The 21,138-nt window shown below is 54.4% G+C and overlaps 2 protein-coding genes across 9 annotated transcripts in view; both read right to left on the reverse strand.

The window, feature by feature from the left end:
* Positions 1-6: 6 nt before the first annotated feature.
* PRLH (prolactin releasing hormone) lies at positions 7-9,627 on the reverse strand. Its single transcript, XM_025186879.3, has 3 exons — positions 9,472-9,627; positions 2,747-2,905; positions 7-505 (listed from the first exon to the last, which is right to left on the reverse strand). The coding sequence occupies exons 2-3, from the start codon at positions 2,844-2,846 to the stop codon at positions 342-344; spliced, it is 264 nt and encodes an 87-aa protein (XP_025042664.2). The 5' UTR covers positions 2,847-2,905; positions 9,472-9,627; the 3' UTR covers positions 7-341.
* Positions 9,628-11,432: 1,805 nt separating this feature from the next.
* The window catches only part of MLPH (melanophilin), a 60,650-nt gene continuing 50,944 nt past the window's right edge, over positions 11,433-21,138 (reverse strand). For 4 of the 8 annotated variants that reach the window (XM_075934034.2, XM_075934033.2, XM_075934031.2 and 1 more), the window contains 6 exons: positions 20,880-20,972; positions 19,513-19,605; positions 18,138-18,195; positions 16,891-17,034; positions 14,725-14,822; positions 11,433-14,185 (listed from right to left, as the gene is read on the reverse strand). In XM_075934034.2, coding sequence (XP_075790149.2) covers positions 14,159-14,185; positions 14,725-14,822; positions 16,891-17,034; positions 18,138-18,195; positions 19,513-19,605; positions 20,880-20,972 — 513 coding nt within the window. In that variant the 3' untranslated portion in view covers positions 11,433-14,158. The remainder of the gene's footprint in view (positions 14,186-14,724; positions 14,823-16,890; positions 17,035-18,137; positions 18,196-19,512; positions 19,606-20,879; positions 20,973-21,138) is intronic. The other 4 variants (XM_075934038.2, XM_075934037.2, XM_075934036.2 and 1 more) reach the window with 1 other exon arrangement.

Here is a 21,138-nt window from a genome sequence, read left to right on the forward strand (position 1 = left end):
TTATTATTCTGATCTGTATAAAAGAGCCCACGTTGTCAGACGATTACCATGGGAATTTGTATTTCTTCCCCCCCTCCCCCAGTGCGAACCACCTTCGACTGAGAGCAAAAGCCAGAAATGGGGGACAAATGGGGAACAAGAGGGGTGGGGGGGGGGGAAGAGGGGAAATGTCTGCAAAAATGTGGGTGTTACTAACTGCTCTTTGGTTCCTATCATTTATAGCCACAAAGATACATGGAGAACAGACCAAACATTTTCACGTGCTGGGAAGAGGCTGAAGGGCAGGGAGGCGAAGGGTCTTTTATTGTCATTGCTCACATTCATTGTGGCCCTTAGCGGTTTCATTCATCTTGAACGGACTCGCTGCTCTCTTCCAGCGGCACGCACATTTGCCGGTGTCCGTAGCCCGCCTTCCGGGAGCCTTCCACGACCGCCCTCCTCCGGCCGAACCGGCCCACGGGTCTGATCCCACGCCCCGTGTACCAGGAAGGGTCGATATCAGGGTCTACAAGGCAAAGGCCATGCAGCGTTTAGAACGTGGGGCTGAGGGCTAATGCGCCTGGACAGGTGTCTCAGCCATGTGTCTCGGGCCTGGGCACCGGGGACAGCCGGAGCTGAAAGCACGAGCTGGTCTTATTCTAGCTCCATCGCCAGGGGCTACGGTGGCTCCTCTCCTCCGTGGCTCTGGCCCTGAGACACTCCCCAGTGGCCTGCTCCTGCCTTGGTGTGGCCATGGCTTGTTTGACAACGACAGTGGCTTTTGCACAAGAGCAATGGGAAGGGGCTGGGCTTGCAGGGGAAGGACCGGGGGACTCAGGGCACCGGGCGTGGGAAATCATTCAGCCTTTCAGTCGGAGGTCTGCAGTTCCAACCCACCCCGGTGCAGAATAGACATGGTGCCCCTGGAGTCCTGGGGGCCCGGAAGCGTCACCCCGCAATTCCATAGCTCGGTGCAGGGCTAGGAAGTCGGGGTGATGCCCCCCCAGACTGGGTGCCCCCCATGCGTGAGCCCAGCGCCGGCGTGGCCCCAGCAGCTCGCCTGGTTGGCCGTGGGCAGCCGCCCTCCCCCGAGCTCGGCTCTCTCGCAAGGAACAGTTTCGCCGGAACAAGTTTTAGGATGGGGGTGCTGAGCTGTGCCCCTCACCACCCCAGGCTGGGTCACAACAGCCAGGACTGAGGTGATGGCAGGGGGGCAGGCCTCCAGGACCCGAGGGCCGGTGTTTGGGACCCTGGGTGAGGGGCTGGCCCCCAGATGCTGGGTAACAGCGGGCTCCGGGGTGTGGGCTGGGACCCTGGCGAGGGGGCACGCTGGGTGCAAAGCTGAGGGGTGCAGCAGGCCCCCCAGACCCTACTTCCCGTGCCTACGCTGCGCTGTGGGGGTTTGGGGGACATGGCGCTTCTGGCCGCCTCCGGCTTGGGCCTGGCGCCATCGTGGGGAACCTGACGTCGTCCGGCGGTCATTAGGAAGCGGGGTTGGTGGCTTAGGCCTGCTCCTGAGGTCGCCAGCGCCCAGTGGCACCTGGCAATGTCGGTTCCCCCGGGGGCTACACCCCCAACGTGCCAGCTCCTCCTTGCGGGGGGCCAGCACTATGCGCAGCTGGGGACAGCTGCCCTTCCCACGGCCACGGTTGGAAACCGACAGCAGCCCCTGGACAGGCCACGCTGGGACGCCAGGGTCTCACCTGCTGCGGGGGGAACCCGGCGAAGGACCCATGACGCCCCTGGGGCTTCTCTGGCTCCCAGTCCGCAGGGACTCCCTCGCCGTGGGACCTGTGTGCCCTGGCCGCAGCTGGAACGTGGCTTTGGTGCTGCTATGACGCCGAGCGCGTGGGGCGCCCGAGACAGCCGGCTGCCCCCCGCACACAAGCACGCCGCTGGCCTTGGGGGGGGGGGCAGGAGGAGGCAGTTAAAAGGAGCAAAGGACCTTTGGGGGGCTGAGGCCCACGGCTAATGAACAGAAATGGACCATTTTGGAGTCCGGCTGCTGGGCTGAGCCAGAGGGGGAGGGACTGGGGTGGATTGGCTTGCAGAAGATGAGACTGGAAAGTGCAGGGTGGCAGGAGGGGGAGGCCGTGGGGCGGGAGAGGAGGATTCTGGTGGGACCTGGGAAGCCAGGAAGCGGAGCTGCCTGTAATTTTGCAGGCGGACAGGCAGAGGGCGCGAGGACCCAGAACTGAGTGCAAAGTGCCTGGCACTTAGAGCTGCAAACCAAAGTCCTTTTCTTACACTTTGCTGCATTTGAACCGCTCCAGGCGTTTGGGGCCGGGCGGGGCCGAGCCCTTTCATGCGCCTTGAGTGTGGGCACCAAGGGCCTGCTGCTTTGTGCCAGGGCCAGGCCCGGCTACCAGCTGCATGGGAGGTCCGGGGAGGCGGCGGCAGAGCCATGTCTACGCTGGCATGGCCAACGTGGCTTGAGTATGGGCACCCAGCCCTGCTCCTGGACCTCGCAGCAGCCGGGCTGGTGAAGGCCTGGCTCCTTCTATGGCGTGGATGCTTTGGAGACTGGTATCACAGCAGCCAGCTCCCCGCCCCATGGCCCTGGCTACCAAGGGAGAGGAAGAGGGGAGGTTCTGTGTTCAATACTGCTACTGCCACGCCAGCCCTGGATACTATCCATCACGGACCTGCGTCCCATTAGCAGGGGGAAGGTGGTGATAACAGAGGGAGGGACTGTGCAGCCTTTTGCGGGGGTGCCAGGCAGCCCCAGCGAGGACCTGGCCTGGCTGCTGTAGCGACAACAGCTTACTCCTGATTTCCATGGATCGCTCGTGGATTCGGCCTTCGGCTCCGGGCAGGGCCAGACAGACGAGCAGCAGGGACACCAAGCAGGCAGCCAGCAGTTTCATTCCCTTCGGCTCTCCCAGGGCTGTGGCCGATGCCGGAATTTAGCACAGGGCGACGCAGCCTGCAGAAAAGAGACCCGGAGAGTCAATCAGACGGTCATCTGGGGAGCGGGGGGGCTGGTGTGAGTGAATCCCACTGAGAGAGACCCACTGAGCAATGGGAATGACAGCTACTCCTGAGAAATGGGGGAGAGGGTGGTGGTGGTTGGCATGGGAAATGCCAACGTTCGGAAACTGGCTTTTTGTCCCATGTTGGACCGAAAAGCTGACATGTTGAAACCTCCTGCAACATAAAATGTCTGCATTTTACAAAATTGGAGCTATCAAAAAGCTTCGTTTCAATCACGTCCAAACGTTGTAATATACACTCGTAAACCACCGATATTAAATACCAATATATTAACACGAATGGGGTAATATTGCACGTCAAAACTACAAGAATCAAACTGAGATAAAAACCTGTTGTTTTGACTCTCTCGAAATGAAGCACTTCAACAGTATCAAAGAGAAACAAGAAAGTCCAAATAATTCATTCAGGGTGGATTGGATTTAAATGAAGGTGACTTAAATCAGAACATGACCTATGTTCTAGAGAACATGACCTATGAAGGAAGGCTGAAAGAATTGGGTTTGTTTAGTTTAGAAAAAAGAAGATTGAGGGGGATATGATAGCAGTTTTCTGGTATCTAAAAGGGTATTATAAGGAAGAGGGAGAAAACTTGTTCATCTTGGCCTCTGAGGATAGAACAAGAAGCAATGGGCTTAAGCTGCAGCAAGGGAGGTGTAGGTTGGGCATTAGGAAAAAGTTCCTAACTGTGAGGGTGGTCAAACACTGGAATAAATTGCCCAGGGAGGTTGTGGAATCCCCATCTCTGGAGATATTGAAGAGTAGGTTAGATAAATGTCTATGGGGGATCGTCTAGACAGTATTTGGTCCTGCCACGAGGGCAGGGGACTGGACTCGATGACCTCTCGAGGTCTCTTCCAGTCCTAGTATTCTATGATTCTATGAAATCATGATTCAAATCACACACACACACACACACACACACACACAATTAAGTGGGCACTTAATTTTGGAGTAAGCCCCATTGAATTCACTGGCACTTCTGTTTTGCGTGAAAACCAATATAGAATGGGGCGCCCTTTGGAAAGCTGACTCATGCTGAAGTAAACCAAAGACCAGACTGATGGCATCACCATTAGGGTCTGTGGCCACGATGTTCCAAAATAGGAAAGATTTGCTAGGTAATATAAAATAAGAAAATGACACGCAGTGACAACAGGCAACTCTAGATTTCTCTTACTGCAGCTTTCTGTGCGGTGTACTTGGGTGCTAGATTCTAAACCTAGTTAACTAATTAAACAAGCCATAAGGATTAGCTACGTTTTTGTGTGTGTGTGTGTGTGTGTGTGTGTGTGTTGTTCTAACAACATCCAACACGGCAAACAGCTTGGGAATTTACCAACTCACCCTCATACTCAAAGGCACAGTCTTGCAGAACGATGCACTGCAAAGTGAATGATTTAAGTTACTGACCATTCATCCACTCAGCCATATCTACCTAGCGACACATTTTCACTCAGGGAACGAATTTCTTCAAAATATTCTCAGAGAGGGTCTCTCGTATGCCTAGAAGCCAGGACAGTTTTTCTGTGGCAAGAACTGTCAAGAAGCAAAGGTCAGTAGCTAGAAAGGAATTAATGGCTCTAGTCTGCCCAGCCTATCAGACTGTGAGTGTATATGTAGCATGTTTGTGATGAGATGTAATTGTAACTTATTTTTAAATGAGAAATTTAGTATTTTATCGATGATTTTTAAAATCAAATTAAAACATCCAATTTAAATTAAAAAAAAAATCAGATGTTTTTATTTAAAAAAATTCGATGTTTAGCCACTCGGCTTTTTCCACGTCAAAATAGTCAAAATCAACACATTCCTGCAAAACAGCCAGACTTTGACAAAACTGCATTTTCCAATGGAAAAACATTTCCCTTGAAAGTGTTTGAACTAGAGCTAGCAGGGATGGCTGCAGGATCGGAGTTGCCAACCACACCATAGTCATTCAAAAGTCATGCGTCAGGGCCCCTGAAAATCATGCAATTTGAAGAGATTTCTTTTCATTTGCTGGCTGGTATCTGAGCTGTTTCCGTGTCCTGGGGTGCCATTCTCAAGCTTTTCTACTCAGCCAGTAGGGGGAAAAAATCTATTTTTGAGGAAAGCCAAGCACTGTCGTGCAAACTGGGGCTTAAAGAGAAAAAAATGAAATACTACAAGACCCATGATAAAAAAAAAATCTTGAGTTGGCAACAGTGGCAGGGAGCAGTTGGCTTTTGGAGCTGTAACTACACACAACACCTGACTGTATCCGGGTGAACGCACAGGTGCAGACGCAAGTCCCTCTGTTGTGGCATGTAACAGGCCGGCTTGCCGAGGTTCTAGCCAGCTCTGAAGAGGAGAGGCACCTCACCTGGGTGGATGCAGGTGTTTTAATAGAAGCAGCCACCAGACATGGCTGGTGTGGGGCTGGCTGAGAGGGAGGAAGGGCAAGCCAGGGAGCTGGAGGGCTAAGAACTGGCAGCTTCAGGTACAGCTTATGGGCTCGGACTTTGTATTGGCTTCCCTTTGTGATGAAGGACTCGGACTGCCTTTAGCTGTAAACCAGCTCCAGCCGGGGGAGCTGTAAGCCACGACCAAGACTCCCTGGCATGTGTAAGAGGCCCATAAGGAGGAGACCGCTAGAGGCAAGGCAGGACAGAGGCGCCCCTGGCCAGTAGGGGGCGCTTGAGCCGCGCCAATGCTGTGGGGCAGCTAAGGACGGCAACGCCTACGCCCTGCACCGAAAGCTGCATATGGTGAAGGCTCCAAAACTCTCTTCCGAGCCCTCGTCATCTCCGGCCTTGATCCTGCCGCCTCCTTTTCTGGCCTCCCTGACAGCCAGCCCATCCCCCTCCCGGCCAATGGCTAGGATCACCGTGTACTCTGCCTTGTCGGCCTGTTTGCCCACTTCTCCCATGCTCCCCCTCTTGCCCCTACTGGCACGCAGCACCACGGATCCCGTCTTCCCTCCCCCCACCCCCCATCTCCTCCTCTTGCAATGCCAGGACAAGACTGACATCAGAGACAGCAGGATACAGTGGTGACCTACTTTCCAGGCCTGGCTTGGAGGACATCACTTCGTCATTACATTCAAGCTGCCCCACACTTAGTATGGGGAATAGCGAGGGAAGGTGCTCAGGGGTCTAAAGAATCTGCCAAGCTTGTAAAACCGACCTCTGTTTTGCCTCAGAATTGGTCATTGTTTCGAGGCCCTGTATTCCGCTTACGTCTTTGCATTCCCAAAGCACAATTCAGTGCCCTGAATTAGCCACGAAGCCTTTGTTAACCAGCAAGTCGTGCTTTTTGGAAGGAGTTGGGCACACGTCCCTTCCGTGTTCTGTGTGGGCCTTCTGCCAAGGTGCCAGTTCCCAGTGTGTTCCCTGAAACTCATAGGCTACATCTACAGTGCACTCTCTTGTGCAAGAACACGTGCAAAGGAGGCGCGGCGATATTCATCGCCGTTCTGCCTGAAAATAAGCAGCAGACCAGCTCTTGCACAAGAGGGGTTTTTCTGCAAGAAGGAGCGGGGTAGACTGCTCCTTTTTGCACAAAATGGCATCTCATTAAGTATGCAAATGAGGCACAGCGCTATTCATCACTGCGCCCCATTTGCATATGTGCTTGCACAAGAGAGCACAACGTAGAGGTAGCCATAGGTTTTAAGGTCGGACGGGACCGGCGTGATCGTCTTGTCGGACCTCCTGCACGTGGCAGGCCACAGAACCCCGCCCACCCGTTCCTGGGACGCTCACGAAGCACACACAAGGGGCGTTACCAAGGAATAGTGCCAGCACAGATGTAACAATTGAGTGCCACGCACCGTTCCCACAACATTACCTCTTTTTCCTCAGCCATTTTAAAAGCTCAGCATCAAAAGGAGTAACCGCTAAGAAAATACTCCTGCACTCCTCCCCCCTCCACCCCGTACCACGGTGTGGCTCATCACCACAGCGCCTCCTGCTGGTCACGTGGGAATTAGCTCAATGCAGCGCCAGAGCGCCCCCTTCAGGCTGGTGTCTCACCTGTTTGTGCATTTAATGGTTCTGCCTCCTTACCCAGGACCCGCATCCCTCCCCGACTGTGGCACCCTTCCCTCAGGGTACTGCCCTGCTGCAGGGCCTCCACCCCCTCTGGGGACCCCCATCCTCTATGCCCACCTTGCCTCAGTGACCCTACTGCCAGTTGTCATCTAGCCTCTGCCCCAGGGCCAACTGCCGTCTGAAATGGCCACAGATCATTGGGGGGGGAGGCAGCCTGCTGCCTTCTTGCAGCTCTAGGACCCTCAGGCCTTGCTTCAGGCCCTCCAGCCTAGACATGAGGTCAGCCCAGAGCTCCCCAGCCCTGCCTGCCTTTTGCCAGCCCTGCTCTAGCTCAGGAAGCCTTTGGCTTCCCTAGCAGCCAGGCCCCTCCTGCTCCACACCGGGAGCAAGAGCAAGTGAGTCTTCCGCTCTCAGGAGCCCTTATTGATACAGCCCTCGGCTGGGCCCTAACGGGCTGTATCTGCCTCAGCTGGAACAAGGGTGAGTGTCTTCCCTCCCCCGCAGGAGCCCTTATTAATACAGACCCAGCTGGCCTTTAATTATCTGCTGCTTCCCACTCAGCCTCCCTAGACTGGTTCTAACCCTGGTACGGCCAGTGTGGGGCAAATGCCCCATCCCACCCCCTCTGTTTATTTTTCTGCCTTCCTCTCTAGGAGCAGGGGGTGAATTTTTGCCCCTCTGGCCACGGTTATTGGAAGTGGGCACCAAATGTTTTCCACGTGCCATAAAAGTATTTCAATATTTTAAAAAGATTTCCCATCCCGGCTCAGGATGAGAAGTCAAAAGTTCAAACCTTTCCTGAACTGAAACATTGAAGAAAAACCAATACAGAAAGGTTCAATTTTGACCATCAAATTGCTTCACTTTGATCCTATCCAAATATTTTGTTTCAGTTTTGACTCTTATTTTTTTAAAACTGTAGCGAGTTTACATTTTGAAATGAAAAGTTGGTTATTAATCAGAACTTATTTTTTAAAAAATGTCAAAAAGAAACATTTTGAAAATGTTCAAAAAAAATCAAATGAGTCAAAACTGACCCTTTTGCACAATAAATTGTGTTTTTGACAAATCAGCCTATTCTGAGGAAAAACACTGTATAAAAAGCATTTTCCACTGGCTCTGCCTGCTATTCCTTTTTGTAGGGTCCGTGGTGATTGCCAATAGGGCATTGGAAGAAAAGAATTGCTTTGAAAAACTTCCTGGTTTATTTCTTCTGTTGACTGGTACTTTCTGTCTAAGTTACTGATCCCCTTAAAACACTGAAGTGGTTCAGAAATAGACATTTGTCTCCATCCCAGGCAATCAATGGCCCGCTAATCTGGCTGTGTGAGGAGTCAAAGCAAGTTTAAGTGTTCATTGTAGCCACCCTCTCAGTGGAGAGTCTTAATACCTTATTAATTCTTTCCCCATCATGGTAGGGCATTTTGGAAGCCTTTTCATAGCTGTGTTAATAGAAAGGAGACTCAGGCTGAGGTCAAGGAGGCAGACGAGTCAGGTTCGTACGGACAGCATGCTGTCGTGCAATGAACCAATGTTTGGAAAAATATAGAGAAAGACGTAGGAGATCCGAGGTCTGGCCCAATGAACCCACTGGCATGGAGAAGGCAAGCAGAACACGTAGCTGGGTAGATTCTGTTATTGGATCACCGAGCCTGTGTGTGACCCTTGTCAGTCCCTTACTCTCTGCAGTCCTTCCTTTCCTGTCTGTAACATGGCCAGAACAATACTTCCGCAAGTGAGGGGGGAGTTTTGAAACCTATGAAACTGACAAGGGCTGAGAGGTATTGTTCCTGCAGTCCCTAACTTCGGCTGGAAATTCATACAAAGCCAGTTTGACATTGCAGGAATTTGGAAACTTTTAATGCTATAACCTGAATTGGCATAAAATACCCATTTTTGCTGCAGAAAGCAACTTTGTAGTAGCAGCTATATCCCAGTAAAGGGAAACCCGAATTAGAAGCCATTTGTAATTAAGCACAAACACTCAGATTTCAGAGGGATGCTTGCCTTTCATTGCACACTTTTGGGAAACAACGAGGAGTCCTGTGGCACCTTAGAGACCAACAAAAATATATATAGTATCACGCACTTTCGTGGGTAAAAGTCACTTCATCAGGTGTGCTGGAGCGGAAAGTACTTTTTGCTGAAGTTTAAAACACTGCTGACACACATGTATAGTTTGCAAAAGTTCATGTGAAGAAACAAACACACACACACACACACGCACACTAAAAACTTGAAACATGCTAGCAAGCGGGTTTCCACACCACACAAGGATCATGGCATGAAAACACTTAACAGCATCCCCGAGAGAACATATCACACAAAAACTTGGTAGAAAACCCACCCTAGTGAATTCACTAAAGCTACAATTCAAACCCCTTCCAGTTTACCTCTGGCTTATTTTGCTCTTCTTCTGCTTCCAACAGGGTGTCTTTGCCTCAGCCGTGTGTGCGTGGATGGGACACGGACCTGATAAAGTACTTACTGTGTATCGACCAGGACTCCCAGAGTGTGATGCCGCTTTCTTCCTCCAATGAGTGGACTCTGAGCCAAAGAGCCCCTGTTTGCTTGTTTTATGCCTTGCCTAAGTGCTGATGTCACAGACAAATCCAGCCCTGGACAAAGCCAGCGCGTTTTAACGTCAGCTCCCCCCCCCCCCCCCCTATAATCCATTATGTTAATTTTTATCAAATTCAGGAAGGGATTTTCATGACTCACGAGGGTGGTTATTTTATCTCAGGGTTCTAATAAGTTCTTCATTTGGACAAATCAGATAGCTGAAGAATATGCTAATCTTCCCCCCCCGTGCGCCATTAATGTCCCTCATCTGTGAATGAATATTGTGCGGACTCATTCCAGAAGGAGTGCACTGGTAAGTCAATTAAGCTACAACGGTGGCAATCCTACTTTGTACATGTGCTCTATAGTAGGCGTTTGTATCAGGGTCAATTTACCGACCCGCCTGTGCGGGTCAGACATCCCAAACGTAAGCCCCGATCCTGCTGGCTACAATGCTTGGGCAGATGGTCGCGGCTGTGCAGCGCTCTGCGTACTTCAGAGGGTGTTGCATGGCTGCAACGTCCCATGGCATCACCTGGGAGCCGAGCCAGCTGCTGGCAGCTTCTGGGGTGCAGTGCAGAATGCAGCGCCAGGACAGGAGGAGAACTGCCTTAGTGTCCCCGCTGCTCACCGGATCCCCATTTGATTTTGATTTTTTTCCCAAAAAACTTCCAGTGAACAACAAAAAATCACTTATTTGCAAAGCAGCATTAAGTGCATAAGCTCCATTGGGTAGGGTGTCAATTTCCAATTTTATTTCATAACCGCCATGGATCCTCTAGCATGGTCGCTGTTAATACAGCCCTGGCCAGCATCCAGGCGTAAGAGCTAAAAAGTTGCAAAGTGTTTGGCTCGGAATCCCCCACTGCAACTTGGAGGCATCCTCTCTCTGGCTCCCTCCACAGCGGTTGTTCTCTAGTTACCATTGTGGGCTGCGTATTCCGGCCAACAGGAATACTGCAGAGGAAGTGTTACAATATGGAAGCAATTCCAGAGTTGAAAGCACACGGTTGTGTGGAGAGGCAAGCATGTTTTTCCTGGAAGTCACCGAGTTACGCTACGCAAGTCAACCGTTACATCTCAGTTTGTGAAGCCGTCATTAAACAAACCGCAGCCCTTCTGATTTTCGTGTCCAGGAACCCTTTAATGTTTCTTCAACTTTACAGCTGGCTGGTTGGAACTGTTCACCAACGTGAGCCCTAATCAATGTTCCCTCTAATTTTTTCCATCCAGGTGCAGAATAAATTTGATGTGCACCGAGGCATATGGGGATGGGCACCACCAGCAGAAACACATGCTGCCAGCTGAGGACGCTGTGATGGCTCTGCTAATCAGCTGGGGCATTTGGATCTTTCCTGAGTGGCCGCCCAAGTGCACAGCTGACAGGGAACACTGGTAGAGCCCAGCACCTGAATGGGACTGGTTTGGTCTTTGCAGAGATGCGACTTTTCAAAGAAGCAAAGAACTGCCAATAAATAAAACCTTTTTTGAGGGGCAGGAGGGGGTTGCTACATAGAATTCTCTTGTTCCTATTTTCTTATATGCATCGATCCCCTTTGTTGATCCGCGGATGTTTGGGTAGCTCCTTTGTGCTTCAAACACAATGGCACAGGGCCCAGCTAATGTACAACCCTGGTCTTTGTCTGACAAGTATCCTGTCGCTCCTGACTGAGTGCAGGAAAGGCAGCGTTGTGATCAATGCCAGGTGAATGAAAGCATTTCTCACCTCACCGTTGCCCCAGCCGCCCGCATCTCCTCTGCTTCAGCCATTTTGCAAATCTGATGCCATTGTACCGAGCGGTTAAGTGAGGAAAGTCAACAGAGAGGCAGGCCATTCTGCCAAGCACAGAGGAAGAAAGGCAGACACAGAAATGGGGCGCTCGGAGCTCCTCACGCAATCTCAGCTTTATTGCATGACGTCACATATGTACAGCAATAGAGAGACAGAGGAGGATAAAAGCCGATAGGTAAAAATGGCCTGGAATACTACAGTCTGAACACTGCCTTATTTTACATTATTGAGGGTTGTCATGAGATGCGGAGAAGCTGGGACTGGAACCAAACGTGGAACTGTGGATTGCAGAGGATGTGTTTCTAGGCAAGGCGGTTCTGTATTTGGCTTTAAAAAACACCGGGCCAACTCCTGATGGTAGAGATCTGCCTCATTCCATCGAGGGTATGTCCACACTGCAGCGTTTTTTTGGGAAAATGGCCATGTTTCCGAAAAAACTTCACTTATGTCCACACTGCAATCGCGTTCTTTCGAGAAAAAAAAATTGAAAGAGCAGAGGGTTTTTCCGACGTTGGTAAACCTCTTTCTACGAGGAAGAAGCCTTTTCTGAAAGAGCTCTTTTGGAAAAAGGCATGTGTGTGGATGGGGAAGAGGGAGTTCTTTCGGAAGAAGAGGAAAAAGGAGAAAGCACAGGTGGCCACTCCATCCATAGCAATCACAGTTTAAATGCGAGAGAGCGTCCATTCAGTGTGGACGCTACCTTTCGAAAACATTGCGTTTTCAATGTGCTTTTGCACTGTAGACGCTCTCTTTTGGAAGAAGTTTTTTCAGAAGATCTCTTCCAGAAAAGCTTCTTCTGAAAGAAGCCTGCAGTCTAGACATAGCCCAAGTTGCCTTTTGCCATCTGAGGATCTAAGTCACGGGGTTATGCTTGATGTCTGCTCCGCGGTGAGAGATCCACAAACGGTCATTTCATTTTTTTTGCAAGGTGCTGTGGTGACATGTCTGTGGCTGGAAGTTGTTCCTAAAACAGGGCTAATTATTTTCACTAGACTCCATTTCTTGGAATGGCATAGGCCTATGCCCTCTTAGAGAGAACTCAAAATCTGAAGATTGGGTCATCTGAAGAAGTGGGCTGTGCTCACAAAAGCTCATGATCCCATCTCCATGTTTTGTGAGTCTAGAAAGTGCTACCAGACCACTGGTTGTTTTTTTAAGTTTATCAAGATCTCATGCTAGTGAGAATGGAAGTGACTTGACATGAAGGGAATTTGAGATGGCACGTAACTCGGGCAGCCTGTGACTATAGGCCAACTCGGCCATTGCCTAGGGAGCCGCCTTCAACGGGGTGCCCGGTGATGATGTCACAGGGCGCCTGATGATGACATCGCTCCATTGATGGCCGTGCAGGCGGGGGCGCCGCTCTTGCATTCCGCCTGGAGTGCCAGCTGCTGCAGCCCGCCTCAGACCACGCCTGACGTAACTTCTAGATGAATTATACTAAAAAAGATGCTACAGCTGTGGAGAAGTCACATTGGGTCATTTCTGCAAACATGCCCAAGAGTATAAAACATTAGGTTTAGGATACAACTACTCCTACTTAGTCATGAGTGGAGCTTAACATTTTCATCAAAAGGGTTTTTTTTTAAGCCACTCCCCCATTTGTTACCAAATCCAAATGATTTGCAAAACATGTCGATTGTAATGAAATTTCCCCATTCCATGAAGGATTTTAATAACGTCAAAATAGCCCATTTCGATTTTTTTCAGTCCCCAATAACATTTGAACAACTGCGTATTAAAAACATTTGAAAGTCGTAATGGGAACGAAATGGTTTGGCTTTATTGAAACAAAACCACTGGACTGGCACCCCTACTCCCAACATTTTTTGGAACCGGGTTCTGTTGGAGATTTTGGTCCTGGCTGGAAGGACTTGAATACTGGGGTGTCCATCACCTCCTTCTTTGTCCAGATGGTTTGCAAGCATTTAGCAGTGACCAACCTTCCTGCATTCTGTGTCTGACGGCCCGCAGGCCTGGAATACCAGGCACCGGCAGTAGGTGGCTACACTTAGAGACACTTTAAATACACTGTCGCTTCTCTCCCTGTGCCATGGCTCCCTCTGGACCCATGGAGAGGAGTGTTGGTTCGAGGAATGTAGGGAGGGGGGCGGAGAGGAGCAAGGGGAGCCTGGGGGGAAGAGGCGATGCGAGGGCAAGGGCTCAGAAGGAGGGCGAGGGCAGGGCCATGGTTTGGCCACTGGTGGCCTCCTGTTTTTAGGGACCTTCTGTTGCTCCTGCCCATTGGGGGGCAGGAGGAGTGATGGGCAGAGCTGGGACCCCTGGGGAGTGATTTTGCAATACATTTGCACAGCGCTGGGCCAGGTATTAGCCAGACGAGCCCCCTCCGAGGCAGCGGGTGAGTGGTCACCTTAAATCCCCTGGAAACCTGTTAATATTTATGGGCCTGCCCTGGCGTCTCTGCAAGAGGAAAGCAAACGTCAGCGTGAAAACTCTGAGTTATACCAGTGAGTCAACCCCTCAGAGCGCCCGGCCAGGCCAGGGCTGCTGCCAAATGCACACAGGGGCCCTCGTGTCACAGCAGCGGAGACTCGCGGAAGAGACGTGGGGGCGCGGGGTGTCTGCTGGGGCTGCTTTGCCAGACACCGTGGGCTGGAAATCCTGTCAGGAACGGGCAGCGAGTTGCTCGTTCCGACTTGCACTCGGTTGCAAGGTGGCGTCCCAGCTGCGTACGCGCCCCCCGGCCTGCCTCCTCTGCTCTGCCTGGCACCGGTAGGATGAGAAGGCGTTGAAGGAAATAAAGGCGAAGCTCTAAGCTGAGGCCAGGTCGGGGGTGTAATGTCAGGAGGCTCCGTCGTCTTCAGGGTCGATGGGTCAGCACAGGCTTCTGCAAAGCACCGAGACACAGAACTGAAAACCTCGGGGCTACAGCGTCCAACCCACAAAGCTCCTGGGCCCTGGGACGCACGCTGGCGGCTTCCTGTCATCGTGCCTCTCCTGCCGTCTCCGCTCACCACGGCCACCCTGGCGGCCCCTTCCAGAGCAGGAGAGGAAGCCACCAGTGCGCTCCCCCTGCCAGACTAAACTGCCCCCTTGCGTCGTGCTACTGATGTCTCAGGCCTCCCGCGCAGGCCCAGCGCACCTTGGGCGACATTAGCGGGGTGAATTATTTGGTGTGACAGTCTGCTCTGACTTTTGGGTGGAGGAGCACAATGCCCAGACCCTATGTGGCTAATCAACAGGAACATTGACCCCCCCCACCTCTTTACAAGCCCCCCCCCCCGTGTATGTGTGTGTGTGTGGGGGGGGACACCTGGGACTAAGGAGCAGGGCAGGAACGCCCCCTCCGCACACCCCTCTGCCCAGCGCAGAGAAGGGGAGCCCTCCACTCATATCGGGGCAACCCGCGAGAGGCCGGCAGGTTACCGCGAAGATGCGATCGGCTTTCCTGTTCTTCCCGTTGGGGTTCCGTTGCGTCAGGGAGCCTCGGTACATGGAGTTCCGGTCAAAGGATTCGTCGCCGTCTTTATGGAAAGAAAAAGCAAAACGGTTTACTCCGGGGGGCAGGCTCTAGGGCTACACGCGGGTGCCTGGGAAATGCATCTTTTGAAATCGCTCTCTTCCCGAGTCACCTCGGGCTCCCTGCGGTTCCATACGGGGGTGGGATCGGCGAGTCACACCCTATGTACACGCGTGTAAACCGGGAGAGAATCCGAGCCAGCATGTGGCAGGCCAAGAGCGTGTGGGCTGGCGCGGGCGCCACAGTCAGAGGTGCCGGCCCTTCCCGGAGCTGCAGCTGGTATTGCCAGTCAGAATTCAGCAAGTACGTTTCTCGCCTGTGCCCCGACTCCGCCATTAGCCTCCTGGCTGTTCAGGGGGCAGCTCGTCGCAGGGGACTCGTGAGTCCCGATTTGTACATCGATGGGCCCCTTTCCTGCTCGGGAAAAGAGGCGACTCTGTGCTAGCGGAGATGCAGCACCACAGGGACTATGACAGCCGGGTCCCCAGCTAGGCGGGACCAGGCTGGATAATGTCTCGGCCCAGGTGTGTGGCCGGCATAGCCAAGAGACAGCCCAGGGCATGCAGGGGAGGGTTGGGAGCCTTGAAATACAGCGGCCTTGCCAGAGAAATAGCAGCCGCTCTGGGCCTGTGCTGCAATTAGCCCCGTCCCCGTCAAAGCTGCCACTCCGAAGAGACACCAGAGCGCACGGTAGAACCATCCAGGGCCGCGGCGAGGCAGCCGCTGGGTTCTTGGGCACGGCTGCGCTGGCGTGCGGGGTGGTGCTGGAGCAGGGCTGTGGGAGCGGTTCTCCCCCGCTGAGGTGCGGCTACCGGCCGTAACAGCACCCCAGCCAGGGTGCGATGCCCTGGCAGAGGGGCAGCACAGTAAGTGGCTCTCCAGTGCCCCTCCCTCAGGCCTGGGCCGGAAGGGGAGTACATTAGCTGCTCTCGCGATTCGGGGCTCAGCAGCAGCTCTTGGGAGGCTGCCGCAGCTTACGGCAGAGCCCGGCAATCAACGCAGCTGGTCAGAGAAACGGCTGCGCACCGAAAGCAGGGCTGCGGGCACTCCCCCGCCACAATCCCACAGCCAGCTACCCCCTTCACCGCGCCAGGGCAAGGTGTGCATTGTAACCTCACACCACGTCCCCTCTGCCTCACCCAGGAGAATGATGCTGGAGTTAGAAAGTAGCTGGTCCCCTGGTTAACACAAGAGTGGAAGCAGCTAGTTGAGTGCTGCAGTGGGGCAGGGAGACAGCCAATGGTCCCTCTATTTTTTTTCCACGCATGTGCAGAATACATTTTGTTACGTGCACCAAGGCATGTGTATATGTGCACCACCAGTAGACACACACGCTGCCGGCTGAGTGTGCTCTGCTCACCAGCGGGGCGGCACTTGACTCTCTCCTGGGCGGTCCTCCAAGTGCCAGCTCCCAGGGAACATGGGACACAGCCTCATTTCTATCAAACTAAGACAGGGTTCAAAAAGGAGCCGCTGTTCAGGAAGCGCTGTTCTGAGCCAGGCGCTGCAGTGCATGTGATCTCACTGCCAGAGGGGCTCTGCGACCGCGGAAGAGAAGGAACATGGCGCGTGCAAACACAGCACAGCTGAAACACGGGCTCAGCTCCTACGCGGAAAGGATCACACATCCCGGGGAAGGGGGGATGTGTCACCAGCAAGTCCCCCTTCCTGCTGGGGGTGGCTCTCTGCTTCTTGCGTGGCTCTGCTCTTGGCAGGTCCTGCAAGGCAGCATCAGCTCCCGCGCCAGGAACGCCCAGAGAACTGGGCCCTCTGAGGCTGGGCCCATTCTGATGCTGCGCGGCTGCCTCTGCAAGCCAGCTCCAGGGGTCCTATCTGCAGCGAGGCCCAGCCTGGCCTATGGCTCCCCCCGTCAACTCCCACGAGCTCCCCGCCCTACGGGAGAGGACTGCCTGGGACTTCCTCAGCCCAAGCAAGTCCCTCTCTGAATGCCCTGCGGACCCGGTAACACCAGGCTTCACGAGGCAGCTTTGTGGCCCACTCCATAATCCCCCGCTTGCTGGCGCCTGGTTCCAATTTCCCCTATCTGCACCCTTCCCGGGCCCGCCACTGACCTGAGGGGAGAGGGGCAAGGAGATACAGCGTCTTTCCGCTGCTCTGCTGGGCCCGGGGGAGATTAGACTCCTGCCTGACGTCAGCCGAGTGCCCTGGGGCGCTATCAGCAGGCCGGGGCGCAGGGCCAGGGTTATCTGGCTGCCCTTGCGGGGGAAGAGAAAACGACTCTGTTACCAGCAAAGAGAAAGGGCCTCGCTCGCTGCTCAGGAAACGTGCCTTGTAATTGACTTTTAACTGGGGAGGCCGGGGGGGGGGGGGGGGGGGGCTAAATCTGCTCTCGGCCCTCAGTGGCGGCTGTCCCTTTCCTCCCCGCTCCTCCCCCGTCCAGCGCTTATCTGGACGCCGCGTGGCGCTCGCTTCAGTCCCTCCCGGAGCTGGAGGAGCCAAGATAAGAGAGAAGGGGAAAAATCATTCCCCAGCGGCTCTTGCTGGCAGCGGCCAGGCCGTCACGTAGCCACAGACCTTCCCTCGACGGCAGGGAGCCGTCTCCTGTAAGACCCCTCCAGCAGCTGAGGAGTGGGCCAGACACTGGGGAGGGGCCGGGGACCGGAAAGACCCCCAGGAAAAAGCCACAAGGGGAGTGGCAAACTCCAGGCATGCGAGGCCAGGGGCGAAGGCTGCCGGTGGGTTTCCTTCGGGGGGCGGCGAGCACTCCATCCCGTTTCTGCTGGGAGGGGCCAGGATGGCTTTTAGCCTTTTGCCTCGCTCTGGCCACTGGACTCCACTTCCTTCCCACAGTCCACAGGCCTATTTCTAAAATCTCCTTTCCTTGCACGTGTCTGGCCAGATCCCTGGTTGAAAAGCAGGGCCAGAAGCTGGACAGATGTGATTTGCAGCCCCCCACAACCGAGTCCTCCTCAGCAGAGCCCTGCATGGATACAGACTTTGTATCTGCGGCCACAGCTGCATCCACGATCCACGGATAGCCACACCGCCAGACGCGGACACCCGTGGGTATAGAGCGATTCTCACTACAAAATCTGCACCCACATCTACAGCTGCCCAAACAATCTGCGGATAGCCACGCCGCCAGCCCCGGATGCGGACACCGGCAGCTCGAGAGCGGAGAGCTGCAAATATGCAGGGTTTCTGATGCAAAATGTGTATCCACATCTGCCACAATGAGCCGCGACTCTCCGCACTGCCATCGCGCATGCGGATGCCCGCGGGTCTGAAGGGGATTTGCAGGGCTCTGCTCCTAAACTACGACATTTCCTCAGAGCCAAGCAGAGAGCACGAGTCTTACCGGCCATTTGAAGAGAACTGTTGAATTTTCTCCTTAACACCTGTGGCATAGACATTACCTGGAAGAGAAAGGAGAGGGCTGTGGTCAGTCTCTGGGCGGTGCCCTTTTATCAAAGCGCTGTCTGACGCAGCCAGTGGATAGCCACAAAGCCAGACTCCTTCGGTGTTTAGGAAAGGCACCAATCGCAAACACGCCTTCGCGGCCCGCCCGGCCAGCCGAGCGTGTGCGAGTGGAAACGCTGTGTTACGAGCTGGGGAAAAACCAAGCACAGGCCATTGTTTAATGGTCCTTACAGGCCAAACTCCATGTGACAAGAGAAAGCCCGACAGCGACCCTGGAACGAAGTCTAGTGCCGGGGAGCTGTGAGAAGCACGTCGTTAGACGAGGGGCGTCTGGCGAGGGACCTGGGCGCCGTGCAGAAAGCCGCTTGCTCCGAACGGATAGGAGAGATTCTTGCGGTTACCTCAGAGCGGCCCCGCAGGCAATCCCTCCCCCGCTTTCCCTTCTCGGACCCTCAAACACTCTCCAGGCCGGGTTTTCACCGTCAAACCCCAGCAGCCCTCCTTGGGGCCGGATTTATTAACTCAAAGCTCAGAACTAACCCCCCCTTCGGCGGGTGGCCGCATGCCCCGGTCTGGTCAGAGCCCTTCCCGCCTCGGCAAGCCATGCCCAGCCCTTCCGAGTGGCAGCCGTTCCCCCAGCCTCAGGGCCTGCGGGCTCACGACTCTCCCTCCCTCGTGGCAGCCACCCTGGGCTCTTTGTAGGAAATTCCCCGATTCCCTCATCCCGGGCTTGGCCCCGGCTCACCAGCCCCAGGCAAGCCACCAGCTACGGGGACCTTTCTGTCTGAGGGGACAGGGCAGCTCCCTTGGCCCCTAATGGCCTTTCTGCCGAGGCCACCAACAGCAGCTGCCCATTATTGACAGCGATGAAACGCGTCTGTGAGGAGCCGGCCGAGTCCCACGAGCCCCTTTCACACAGGCTACTGGACGTCTCCTCAAAGGGTGGGGGCCACCAGGCCTGCCGATGAGGTGGGAAGAGGATAATTGCCCCGGTTGCTGCCCCAGGCCCTTTAAATCCCTGTCAGAGAGCCGCTAAGGGTTGTGTGCATGTGTGTGTGTGGGGGGGAGGGGCGTGCCATGGCCCCGCCCTTCCCTGAAGCCCCACCCCTTCCAGGAGTGCAGAGCCGGCCCCTTACGCCTTGCCCAAGGCCTGCGGAGGCTGTTGGCGCCCCCTGGTGGCCACAATCACCCCAGACTCAACGAGTGGGCTAGGGGAGACGGGCTTTCCACACCCTCCCTGAGCAGAGCAGTCCCGGTTTTTCTGGTTTGGCTGAATCCCCTTACTGACGGCAAGGTACCCCCCGAGGACTCACTCTGAAGTCACTGGGCAACGCCATCTCCGAAGAGTCCGTACTTTGATCCCCCGGGCTGCTCCCAGCAGTCCTGGGAGGCTGGAGCATGAACAGCTGGGGGCAGAAGAAAGGAAAAAGGTTTCTAGGACTTTTCCAGCACCAGGAGAGCAGCGAGAGAGCTGCCCAGAGCAGCTGGGACGTTCGTAGCAAGGGTGCACCGTGCTCACCCATCTGCCCTGGTGACACTGAGGGACCTACGGGTGGCACGAACTGACTGCTCAAGGACTGGCAGGAAGACAACAGTGAGGAATACAGTGGTTGATGGGGACCCCCCTCAGCATTCTATTTAGTGGGTCTTTACCAGACCCTCTAAATCAAACCCCGGAAGATCGATTGCCAGAACCAGTAAGTGGAGCCAAGGCCTCAGTACGTGTGTACATTGCCAAGACCACTAGTGTCCTGGGACCTCTAAGCACCACCACAATGCCAACAGCAGCAGCCAGAAGAGCCAATCTCCTTTGACAATATGGATCTCAGCTGCCTTAGGCTGGGCAGAGGGAAAGTTCTCGAGGCTGGCAGGGGTGGTATGCGGATACGGCAGAGGTTGCTGCAGAGGGGGATTTCCTACCTAACACGAAACCCTGACGGTTCTGTGTGACGGGTGGTTGGGATTTCCTTCTTAGCAAGGAGGAGGAGACAGTGAGCAGTAAACGAGTTCCTTGTGAACACAGGGCACGGGCCCAGGGAATGGGCCAGCAGCCCTGAATGAGGTAAGAGGTGCAGTATCTGGAGCATGGGACTGGGGCTCAGAAGACCTGGCTTCTATTTCCAACCCGGTCGCCGTCCTTGAGCAGGTCACATCCCCGCTCTGTGCCTCAGTTTCCCCACATGTACGGTGCGATAACACTACTGCCCTCCTCCGCAAAGCGCTCTGGAATATGCCGAGGGCCAGCACTGTAAAAGAGCCAGGGACACTTATCATACGGCTGCTTTGTTTAGACTGGATGTAGAATTTCCTACCACCGTTTTAAAATCAGCCAAGCTTTTGCCTTGGGCCTTCGGGGAGTAAAGATACGGACCCACATTTGGGACGCACTGTGAGCGCTAGGGATGAGAAGCTCAATAGTGCAATGTAAAGCCCCCGTGCCCCGCAAGTATCCTTATTTCCACCTGTGACAACGCACGTGTCAGGCTTAGAGTCACGGCAAAGGATCAGCGACGAGAATTGGCCACCCCAGATCAGAGGTGCCCAGCATCACCGGCAGGCCCGCCCGTCACTTAGCACTGAGGCAGGAACGGGTGGGGGAGGCGGCCAGACCAGACTCACGTCGCTGTGCCACGTGCGCACCTGCCTGCCGGGGACGTGCTCTGCATGCAGACGCACTCACCTGTGTGCTGGATTTCTTCTTTGGCTTTTCCACGGGGGTCACAGTCAGCCCCGCAGCGGTCAGCGCCGCGATCCGAGACTCTATGTCGGACACCTACGAGAGAAAAAGCACACAGCTTCCCGCAGATGTGTCCCGGGAAGGGTTCACACGGCACGCACACCTCCCCCGGGACCGGGCTCATCCTAGGCAGTGCCAGTAAGGTTCGGACCCGCCGCCCCGCCATCAATGGAGACAGGAGGATGGATGGACCAGATTGGAT

Source organism: Pelodiscus sinensis, chromosome 7, assembly GCF_052426305.1.
Source record: "Pelodiscus sinensis isolate ZL-2025 chromosome 7, ASM5242630v1, whole genome shotgun sequence".
NCBI classification, from domain to species: Eukaryota; Metazoa; Chordata; order Testudines; family Trionychidae; genus Pelodiscus; species Pelodiscus sinensis.